Raw genomic sequence first — 12,348 nt, 5'->3', positions numbered from 1 at the left:
AAGTTGAGTCTGCGGCGATGTGATTAGGAAGGGATGCTTCGGTTGGTATGCATGTCGATGATTAATGTCGGGTTTTTGATTGAATATTGATATTTTGGGGAGATAAGGTAAAAATGTTATTTATATCAATTTTTGACGGTCTGGTAAAGATTTAATTGAATGTCTTTTAGAAATTATCAAATGAAAAGTTGGAGCTAAAGTCTAAAAACTAAAAGTTGGGAGGTAAAAACTAAAAACTGAGAGCTAAAATCTAAAATCTGAGAGCTAAAATCTAAAAACTGAGAGAAAAAACTTTAGATTTAAAAACTGAGAGCTAAAAACTAAAATCTGAGAGCTAAAAACTAAAAACTGAGAGCTAAAATCTAAAATCTGAGAGAAAAAACTTTAGATTTAAAAACTGAGAGCTAAAAACTAAAATCTGAGAGCTAAAAACTAAAAACTGAGAGCTAAAATCTAAAATATGAGAGAAAAAACTTTAGATTTAAAAACTGAGAGCTAAAATCTAAAATCTGAGAGAAAAAAACTTTAGATTTAAAAACTGTGAGCTAAAAACTAAAAACTGAGAGCTAAAATCTAAAATCTGAGAGAAAAAAACTTTAGATTTAAAAACTGAGAGCTAAAAACTAAAATCTGAGAGCTAAAAACTAAAATCTGAGAGAAAAAAAAATATGAGAGAAAAAACTTTAGATTTAAAAACTGAGAGCTAAAATCTAAAATCTGAGAGAAAAACTTTAGATTTAAAAACTGAAAGCTAAAAACTAAGAATTAAGATCAAAAAATTCAAATCTAAAAAATTTTACTTGACTTAAAAATTTTTTAGAATTTATATAGGCAACAAAAGTTTAATGTCTCCAAATAACTTTGCCTAACAAGCCTTTATTGCATACAAATGTTAGCTAAAGCTCGTTCAATTTATTTTAACAATGTCCTTCTGCAGACACTTTTTCCATGTGCACTTGTACTTTTTCTCCAATTTCTTCTTGTGTCGTACAAAAATCTCAACTCCATACGCAACAAAAAAGTTGTCTTTGTTATATTTTACTTCAACTTATTACATTATTATTATACAACGTCATACAAGTGAGCGACCTGTAGTGTGAGAAAGGGGTTGCAAAAATGTCTAACTTGACGCAAAAAAAAACCCGAATGCACACGTTGCATTAGAAAAGCAGCACGTGGTATGAAACAAGAGCTGGGATGAGAAGCAGAAATAAATAAAAGGGGTTGCGAGTCTGTGTTTGTCGTACGGAGCGAAAATGAATTATAACTTCATATTTAATGGCATAAAAGTGTTGGGAATTCTCGTGCTATTAAAATAATTTTTGCACTCGTTCTACTCGGGTGTTTCGAGACGTATTCAAATAAAAGTGCAGCGCATGCGTTTCTTCTTTTTTTTTTGTCCACGAAGCACTTCTTCACTCGAGAAGATTCATGTTTTTATTATACGAACACATCTATATGCAAAAATACTGCAATCGGAGTCGGGAAGGAAATGAAGGGGGTTGAAAGTGCGCGCGTACGAAACAAATTGCTACAGACGTACGAGCTGCACGAGGAAAAGAATTTAGGGAGAGAAGAAGTACTATAATAAATCGGTATTATTTGAATAAATTGTGTTCTATCATGAATCTTTCCATCCCTTTGTTTGTCTCGGCGCTCGTGTGCAGCAGCGGAGTATTTGGCAGGCAGAAAGGGATGAGGACAGAACTTTTCTTATGTTTGCCTGTTCTTTTGATGTATTTTTGGATAATTTATGAGTGATTTGATGGAAGGAACGACGGTTTCGGGAATTTGATTGGATTGTTTTTTTTTTAGATTTTTCATTTTGTGTCGTTAAAAAATTAATAAAATGGGTTTGGGAAGGAAATTTGATAAAAGTTGAAATTAGAGAAGAGTTTTAAAATGAAAGGGTGATGAATAAAAAATTTAAATGGCATTTGCATATAGGGAAAGTCAGCCATTGTAAATCACGGAGTTTTAGATAAACGATGGAGATGATGCACCATTTTTTATTTAAATTTTATTTTAAAATGGATTTTTTTTAATTTTAATTTTTATTTCTCTTTTTTTTTGTTAAAAAATTATTTAATTTTTTTATTAAATTAAGATTAAACTAAAATTAATATTTTAAATAAATAAATTTTGATATTTCATTTATTAAATTTTTTTAATTAAACAAAAAAATATTTTTAAATTTATTTTTTTTTAAATAATAATTATTTAATTAAAATCAAAATTAATTAATAAAATTGATAAAATAAATATTAAAAAATTATTATTAATTAAAAAAAAATTAAAAAAATTATTAATTTAATTTTTTTAAATTTTTATTAAATAATTTTATTTTTTAAATAAGTTTTAAAAAATTAATTAAATTTAATTTAAATTTGAATTAATTCCCTAATAAATAAATTTAATTTTTTAAATATTTTTAATTTTTTTAAAATTTTACTTTAATTAATAAATAAAATTTAATTAAAAAATTTTTTCATATTTTTATTATTTTAAAAATTTTTTTTTCAAAATTCAAAAAAAAAATTTTTGATAAAAATTCAAAATAAAATTAAAAATAGGAAAAATTAATAAAAAAAACGAGAAGAAAAATGTACGATTTTTACGTTTACAAGCACAAAAATGCCATAAAACCCATTAAATCCAAGAGAATAATCGAAATGTCACATTAGTTTGTAAAATATTATCATAACAACGGGACCTGAAGATTTTTTTCCGATATTCTTTCCATAGCAAAAAAAAATACCGCGCTCCGCAATATTTTGAATGAAAATATTTATTTTTATTAAGAAACCACAAAAAATGGTAATAATCCACATTTATATTTATTTCTTTTTCATTTTATTTCCTCTTTTTTCCGAAAAAACAACAAATAAGGATATATTGGATACCATTTTTATCGTCTCCCCATTCACGAGTAAAATCCAATATTTTCACAAAAAATTACAATTTCTGAACCAAAAACTGACAAAAATCTTTGATGTGGTTTGAAATCTGAATAAATTACAAGAACCTCGAGGGAAACGATTAATTTGCCATCATTTGATCATTATTTTAATGTTTTTCTGGTGTTGTCTAATGGAAGAGACCAAAAAAATGTTAATGATTGATAAAAAAAAATTGCTCGCCCCTCGGCAATTTTCTGACGCAATAACAAATATTACGCAAAAAATCCGAGTAAAAAGGGAAATGAAGGATATTTATATTCAAACCTTGAATTATTTTCCCTTTGCAAACCTTTTTCACTGCTGGCCATTATCATTTTTTATTGCAATTTGATATCAAATCCTCTTTTTTTCCCCAAAAAATGCCAAAAAACATACAAAAACATGGAAATATCATTAAATTAATGCAACTTACGTACATTTTTTTATCATTGACCAACAAGACCCTCGACATTCAGTCTGATAATATCTCGATTCGAATTATTTAAGGCAAGTATCAGGTGTTTTCTTCCTTTTAAGGACCTCAATTTGTGTACGAAAAAATTATCCAATGAATTTTATTTAATTTAATGAAAATTTTCTCTTGAAATTCAAGAAATTGTTCCCTCCGCCCTCATTTTTTAATAAAAAAAAGAAGGAAAAACGAAAGAAACAAAGCCAATTAAATTTGATATTTTTTCACCTTACGGAAAAATAAGAAAAAAAACAAGAAAAAAAAAATCTTCAAAAAAAAATTTAATTTGTTAAATACTTTTTACTTGTTTTTTTTTTGCGAGCTCATCGAATGAAGGACCCATCAAACGTCAAGTGTTTAGTCATGGATGCCATTTTCACTTTTATTTCACTCTCTAATAGGACATTTATTAAAAGAATTCGTTCAAATCGAATTTTACTTTTCTCTCTCAAGTGAAGTGGTTTTTGATTAAAATTTTTGTTTGATTAAAATTTGTCTCTTGAAGGTGCGTCTTTACGTTCCGGCGCACACTGAAGTGCTCGTTGATGATAATTTTCCATCCATTTTCGGAACATATTGATGTTCTTTTGAACAAAATTGGACATAAGATGGACATAACTCACTCTTCTTCGTGAAATTCAATAAGATGAAAAAAAAAACGAAAAATTCAATGAAATTAGGATAAAAGGATCAAACCCATTTAGGCGCAACCTTTCTCGATTATAGTCAACGGAATCTGCTCAGAAGGTACTTGTTTATTCATTCATGCATTTCATATTAGGAATTGGTATTTAAAGAGGACATCAGTTAGCGGGAGGAAGGTTAGGGTGAGACAACTTTTTTTAATTGAAAATTTTGTCAAAAATAATTTTATTATTTTTTTTAATTTCTTTTTTTAAGAAACCTAAAAAAAATTTTCTCACAAATTTTTTTTATTAAATTAGTTTTTTTTTCTAATTTTCTAAGCAAATTTTCAAAAATTTGATAAGTAAATGTTATTTAATAGGTATAAAAAAATGTTTTTTTTTTATTTTTCTTATAAAAGAATTATTTGAATTTCATTCAATTTAATTAATTGAATTAGCTTATTTTTTTTTTTATTAAAAAAACATTTTTTTTAAATTTATTTTTTTTTTATTTTTTAAACGAATTATAGAAATAATAAATTAAATTTTAGATAAAAAAAAATAAATAAAATAAAACTAATGAATTAGAAAATATTTTTTATGTAGCTTTTCTTAAAAATAATTTAAAAAAAAATTAAAAATCTAAGTTTAAATTTACAAAAAAAAAATATTAAAAAAATAATTTAATAATTTAAATTTAAAAAATAAATTTTTAGATAATTTTTATTATTTTATGATTTTAGTAGCTAAAATCTAAGAAAAAATGATAAAAGCTATTTATTTGATTTTTTTAATCTAAAATTTTATTTATTATTTCTAAAATTAATTTTAAAATAAAAAAAAATAATTTTTTTTTCTCGAAAACTTTAAAAAAAAAATTATAAATAAAAATCAAATTTGAACCCAATTCTATTAATTTAATTAAATTCAAATAATTTTTTATTTTTTACAAGATTTTTTTTTTTTTATTTAGTTTAATTTTTATTTTATTTAATAATTTTTATCAAATTATTAAAAATTTACCTTAAAAATTAGAAAAAATTAAAAATTAAATTAAAATTATTTTTTTTAAATTTTTACTCTAAAAAAATTGTCATCCTCACGTAACTTTTTATCCAACTCGCCATAACATTCCATTCCAAATTTATTTAATTTTTGTGACCATTCGTTGTTTCTCTAATTTTATTTTTATTTCCATCCCATTTTCCTTTTGCTCCGTTTTTTTTTTCATTGCATTAAAAACACAGACTTTTTCCTTGCCTTTTTTTACCATAAATCGAAGAATCCCATAAAAAAGATATCGAAACAGTCCGATACATGCATATAAAATAAATAAAAGACTCCTCGAGTGATCAATATTCGATTCGGTTCGAGCCGAAAAAAAAAGTATCTGGATAAAAAAAAAAAGCAAAATAATCATGCATGCATAAGGCATTCTGTCCCCCTTTCATTTGCAATCCCTTCCGACAAAAAAAAAAAAAAACGTACGAAAAACCCATAAAAAATATCAAAATTTATGCATACATGTGACTTGAGTTTCTTCCCTGTGGCCCTTCTTTTTATCTCGACAAATAATAAATAAAAAAGTGTCGTTTTTGCTGCGTGTCCTTCGTCTAGTTGCGATGCCCGGTACGACGATGATTATGATTATTATGATTTTTGCTTGTTTTATATGTCGCACAAGGATGTTTTATGGCTTTTATGCTGATTGGATTGTTGCTTTGGTACCGTGCTGCTGCCTCCCGTTTGATAAAAAAATTGAGATATTGCAATATTTTTATTATTATTTGTGTGATTTTTCGTGTTTCAAGTGCAAAAATCCGGCCCGAGATAAAGACATCAATTTTCCACGGCAATAATTTGGATGTTTATTGAAGGAGTGCCGGTTGTTGCCCGCTGCGTTGCTATTTGGGATCAATTGAGATAAGGATCTTGTGACCTCTTACTTAATTTATTTTAATAAAAAAAAAACTTTTTTCCCTTTTTTTCATTAAAATCTTATCAAAATGACAAAAAAGAGAAAAGAAAGTGAATTTTTTTAAGATTTTGTTCTTTTTTTTCACTTTCAGCTCCTTTAGAATTATTCAGATGGAAAAATTGGAAAAATTCGTTCATGCAGCAAGAGGAAATTTCCGGAGAAAGTAAATTTTGTCGTTAAAAAATTTTGTTTAAAGAAATTTTCCTCATTCCATCCGTGTGCTGAACGTTCAATATTACAACAGCACATCAGTAACACACAAATATCGTTGAAATCAAAATGAAATGAAAAGTAAAAGTAAATATATGAGACGTTTTCGTTTTTCTCTAATTTTCATTTCGTTGGAGCATTTTCAAGGAAATATATTAAAAAAAATAGTTTTTTGGTATAAAAGTCTGTCTTTTAATTTTTTTATAAATTTTTTAAATATTTTAAAATTATTTTAAAATTTAATTCAATTTTTTTTAAATATTTTGAGCTTTTAAAAATTAAAAAAAAAAATAAAATTTTTAAATCTATGAAATATTTTTCAAAAATTGTCACACTTTTTAATTTCTTGAAAATTAAAAAAATATTAATTATAATTTAAAAAAAAATTAAAATAATTAAATATTTTTAAATTGAACAAAAAAAAATTAAAAAAATAAAATTAAATTAATTAATTAATTAAAATTTAATTTAGAAAAAAAATAATAAAACATTTAAATATTATTTTTAAAAATTAAATTATTTTAATTAAATTTTAATTGAATAAATTAATTATATTAGATTTAAATAATTTAATTTAATTTAAATATTTTATTTAAGTTTATTTTTTTATTTTTCAATTATTTTAAATTTTAATTAAATTATTTTAAAATATTTTCAGCTTTCAAAAATTAAAAAAATATAAATTTTTAAAATCTATGAAATTTCTTTTCAAAAATTATTACAGTTTTTAATTTTTTATTATATTATAAAAAAATATTAATTATTATTTAAAAAAAAAAAAAGTAATTAAACATATTCAAATTGAAGGAAAAAAAATACTTAAATAAAAAAAATAAAATTAATTAATTAAAATTAAATTTAGAAAATATTTTAAAAATTAATAAAAAAATTTAATATAATTTTTAAAAATATTTTTTAATTTAATTTTAATTAATTAATTATATTTTATTTAAATAATTTAATATAATTCAAATATAAAAAATAATTTTAATTTAAATATTTTATTTTAAATTTTTATTTATTTTTTTTAAACTTGAAAATACAATTTTATCAAAATTTGTCCTTTACAAAACTTTTAAAAGAAAATCATGAAGAAACACTTTTCATTTCATTTCTAATTTTAACATTTTTTAAGAGATTCCAAAGAATTTATTTACTAAGTAGTCAGCAATGACGTGTGTGTGTGTGTGTTATCTCATTTGAACACTCACTCTCAAAATATTTTCGTTTTTTTTTAATAAGAAACGAAAGAAGACGAAAAATGCTTGAATGCTTTTAGAAAATTTATTCGAGCAAAATAAATATTTCCGTGTTTACTTTCGTCTTCTGTATCACAAAGCAATCAATCGAATTGAAGAACCGACAAAATCACTTGACATGATGAGTTGATGGACAAAAGACTTAAAAATTTTGGCTTCTTGTAAAAAAAAATCCCATAAGAGATGACCAAGTGCGTGAGGATGCGTGTGTTCTTACACCTCGATAAATAATGTAAAAGCCTCTCTTTCAAAATGAAAAAGGCGATTATTATTTTTTTTTTCTTTAATTTCACTTTTCACAAGGAAAAAGGGGGCGTCGTTTTTTTAAAGCTGTTTAAAAAAGTGTTAATCCTATTTTGATCCTTTTTGAAAAAAAAAGTATTATCAATTTACGTTTTATTGAAGAAGGGGCGAAAATTGAGACGAACGCGTGTTTGTCAGCATGAGGATGGAACTTAATCCCTCAGAATTTGACCACTTGCTACTTGCATTTTTTTATTCATTGAATATTTTTTTTATTATTTTTTTACGTTGCATGCATTAATGATGATCATCCCGTAATAAGAGTCATTTTTCCGGCACGTGTCTCATTATGGAGAAATTTAAAAGGTCAAACTTTCATGTGAAATATCATAAAATATTGAAAATTTCTCCCAAATAAAATAAAAAGTTTTTTTTTCAGAGACACTTTTTGTTCGTGAAAATGAATTCCATTAAATTGATTGAATTTTATATCAATTGTTACGTTGAATTTTTATCGCATAAAAAAACGACTTTTATTTATTTTTTTCGAATGTATTTGTATAATGCAGCCCCTGTTGTTGTTGTCCCATTGATATGGCAGCGTTCGATGAATTGGTATCCAAGTTCAATTCAATTTTCATCAATATAATGCGTGAATATGTTGAAAGCATCCAAGGAAAATGTTTTGTCACAAAATGTCGTATTTTTTAGAATTTTTGTGAAAAACAAAATTTTCTTTTGTTCAGAAAATTTGTTCAAAGAAATTTTGGCTTTTTTATTCATTTTGAATATTCTGTATCAAAGAACACAAAAATAAATAGAGAAACTTCAAAATTTATTCAAGAGCTAAAATGCAGTATCACACAAAGGAAAATTTCACAAACAAAAAAAAACAAAATAAATTTAAAATATGAAAAATTATTTTAAATAAAAATTATTAAAAATTATTTTTTTTTTAATTTTTAAAATTACTTTATTTTTTTTAATAAAACATTTTTTTAAAATTATAAAAATTATTGGAAAAAAATAAAAATATTATAAATTATTGAAATTTATTTATTTTGAAATTAGTATAAAATAATAAATAAATAAAATTAATTAATTATTAATTTTTATTAAAATATTAAAAATAAATTTTTATTTTTTTTACAATTAATAAAAAAATTATTTTAATTTTAATAATTTAATTTTATTTTTTAATATTTATAATTTTTTTTATTAAAAATAATTTTGATTTAAAAAAAAAATTTAATTTTTTTTAGATGTGGAATAAAAAACAAAAAAAAAATAAAACATTTTAAATAATTTTTATTTTTTTCAATTTTTCACATTTCCCGCACCTTCATGATAAAGATTTCATAAAAATGAAGCAAACTCATTTTTTTAAACAATTTTAAAGCTTTCAAAATTTCATTTTTTTTTATTTTTAAGGAAATATTTGAAAATTTTTTAAAAATTATTACTTTGGAGACAATTGTTCTCCTAAAAAACCTTTAGTTTGAAATTTTTTAATTTTAATATTTTTTAAAGAAAAAAAATTTTTCTGTGAACACAAGGAATTTTTCAAAAATTTGCTAAAATTTTACAAATATTTATTTATCGTATGATTTAAAAATTGTATCATCAATTTATTTTGTTAATAGTAAAAAAAGTAACTTTTTATAAAATTTTTGGGATAAAATTCAAACTTTTCATTTTTTTTACAAATTTTTGCACTTTACGGAAACCTGTAATTGAGATATGTTTACCATCAAAAAATTTTTTATAATTTTTTTTTATAAAAAATTATTTTTTAACTTAACTTTTTTTAACAAAATTTATCACTTGAGCACTTGAAAACTTTTTAACTCTTACTTTTTTTTCATAATTCAACTTGCATCAAACAATAGCACAAAATTTTTTATGATAAATTATTACACGAAGCATCACTTTTCATTTGCCTTTCATCAGTTACAGGCACTGCGCTCTGCTTATCTCGCCTTCCATTTGTTACACAAGGAGCAACATTTCTCATCTCATTACGTTGATAATATTTCATAATTTTTTTCCCTTTTTTTCGCATTTGTAGTTGCAGATAATCAGGTGATGGATGGATTAGAATAAACAATTCGCCGTCTGAGTAAAGTACACAATTTTGCACTCAAATTCACTCATTTATAATAAAAGTCATATTTTTACCCATTTTTCTGTTCTGTCAAAGGGGTTTTCTGAAATTATTCATGCACTGCCATCGAATTAATGCGAATTAGTTCAGGACGAGTCGAAAGGGTTTTTATTTTTGTGACATTGATCGATTTGATTTTTACTAATTACTTACCGTCAGTTTTTGAGAAAGTCACGCGTAATCCAAAATTTTCCCAAAATTGTGTTGAAATTTCTCCTTTTCATCTCCAAAGCTGTTCAATCAGGACTAAACTCGTGAAAATAAAAATATTTTGCATAAAGCTCCATTTTTCGACGCACGTGTTGTTTGAAATTTGAATATAAAGTAGCGCGCATGATTTTTTTTCTCTCTCAAAATTCAAATTTAAATTATTTCTTATCACTTTTTTAAATTTTTTTAAGATTTTTTGTTAAAAAATCAAATTTTTACATGTTTTTGTACTAAAGATCGCCATTCAAATGAGAATCAACCCTTGACTTGAAGTTCTGATAACCCCTTTCTCGCTTTTTTTATTGAACTCTCTCGTTTTTTAACAGGAAAAACTGGAAGGGACGAAAGGGTTTCAATAATTTTTTATGGGAGTGACAAAGACAGACGATGCACCGAAAATTTGAATGGAAATTTGTATGGTAAATGTGAAGGGTTGAGAGAAATTGTCGGAGTTTCGCTTAAAAAAGGGGTAGGTCGGTGCTTGAGATAAAAAATGAGAATGGAAAATTATTTGAAATGAAGGATTTTTAAAAATTTTTGAGAGAAAATTGGGTTTTGAGGCGATCTTGGAGCGATCTATGGACTCTAAAGGGGTTTATTTGAAAGAAAATTATTAAAAATTTGACTTTTTGAAGGAATTTTTGAAGAAAATTGAGGTTAAATGAGATTTTTTAGGAGAAGAGATGGATTTTAAGGTGTTTCTTGTCTCTTTCTATCATGGAAGGGGTTAAAACTCTTCCAGAGCTCTCATTTTATAGAGACAGTTTCCATGAATTTTCCATTTTTACTTGAATTTTGATGGAAAATTGATAAATAACGGTTAAAAATGCATTTTAGAACAAAATATTATGGCTAAAAATTTTTTATAGCTTCAAAAAGTTTTAAAATGAGGCTCTTAAGAGCTCAGAAATGATCTTCTAAGTTCAAAAATGAAGAAAAATTTAATAAAAAATCAAGAAAAATTTAATTTCTTAACAAAATAAATTTTTCTGAATTACAAAAAATTCTTAAATTTATAAAAAATAATTTTTAAAAATTAAATTTTCGCATAAAATCCTCAAATTTATCAAAAATTACATAAAATAAGGAGCAAATCAACTCCCAAATGTATGCAATCAAAATTTCATTCTAACACTGCCTCCAAATTTCCTGCGGCGAAATTCAGAACTAATTTTGTGAGACGAATGAAATTGATAATTCGCCTTCACGCTAATTCAATAACAACAAACCACACGTGAGCTCATCAATTTCCCCATTTTTCACTGATTTCTATTAATTTCCATTGAAATTTAGCTAAATTTTTCAAAAATGGTGAGTTTTAAACCTTTTTTCTTAAAAATTTCTTTTAAAAAAAATTTCCAAATCAATTTCAGGGCAAACGCAAAAAGATCCGTCAAGCAGCTCTCCAACGAAATGCTCAACTTAAACGCCAAATCAGTCTCAGCGATGCCCGTTTAAAGGCAAAAGATCGCATTGCGAAGCCCAAGAAGGAAGATCCGAACAAATTGAAGGTCATGGAGAAGCCACAAGCGAGTTCCGCGCTATTTTTCGAATACAATACGCAACTGGGACCTCCTTACCACATAATTCTCGATACGAATTTCATTAATTTCAGTATCAAGAACAAATTGGACATTTATAAGAACATGATGGATTGCCTTTATGCCAAATGCACGCCTTATATCACGGATTGCGTGCTTGCTGAATTGGAATCGCTTGGACCGAAATACAAATTGGCGCTGAGAATCATCAAAGATCCGCGTTTTGAGAGGATTCACTGCATGCACAAAGGGATTTATGCCGATGATTGCATCGTGAATCGTGTTAGTCAGCATAAATGTTACATTGTAGCCACAAATGACAAGGAACTGAAAAGGAGAATTAGGAAAATTCCCGGAGTACCAATTATGTATGTTGCGCTGAATAGATATTTGATTGAACGGATGCCGGATGCGTTTGAACCGATGAGCAAGAAATAAAAATATTTTTTTATTTTTAAATTAAATGAGGAGTTTTTATTTTATTTTTCATGGGAAAAGTCAAAAATGAAGCAAAATACTTAAAAAATTAATCAAAAATAATATTTGGAAATTTTTAAAAAATTTTTTTGGGTAAATTTATTAATTAATTTAATTTAATTTAAAATTAATTTAATTTTTTAATATTCAAAAAATTAATTTAAAATTAATTTAATTTTTTAATATTCAGAAAATTAATTTAATTTTTAAAAAAATTTCAACACAAATT

The 12,348-nt window shown here is 24.5% G+C and overlaps 1 protein-coding gene across 1 annotated transcript; it reads left to right on the top strand.

Moving 5' to 3' along the window:
* Positions 1 to 11,308: 11,308 nt before the first annotated feature.
* Positions 11,309 to 12,106, top strand: LOC134830519 (rRNA-processing protein FCF1 homolog). The gene is made up of 2 exons (XM_063844029.1): positions 11,309 to 11,412; positions 11,475 to 12,106. Exons 1-2 carry the CDS (start codon positions 11,410 to 11,412, stop codon positions 12,078 to 12,080), a joined length of 609 nt encoding a protein of 202 aa, XP_063700099.1. The 5' UTR covers positions 11,309 to 11,409; the 3' UTR covers positions 12,081 to 12,106.
* Positions 12,107 to 12,348: the final 242 nt, after the last annotated feature.

The sequence above is a fragment of the Culicoides brevitarsis genome, chromosome 2 (assembly GCF_036172545.1).
Source record: "Culicoides brevitarsis isolate CSIRO-B50_1 chromosome 2, AGI_CSIRO_Cbre_v1, whole genome shotgun sequence".
NCBI classification, from domain to species: domain Eukaryota; kingdom Metazoa; phylum Arthropoda; class Insecta; order Diptera; family Ceratopogonidae; genus Culicoides; species Culicoides brevitarsis.
Note: the sequence above shows the minus strand (reverse complement) of the source record. Positions and strands in the feature narration are given on the sequence as shown.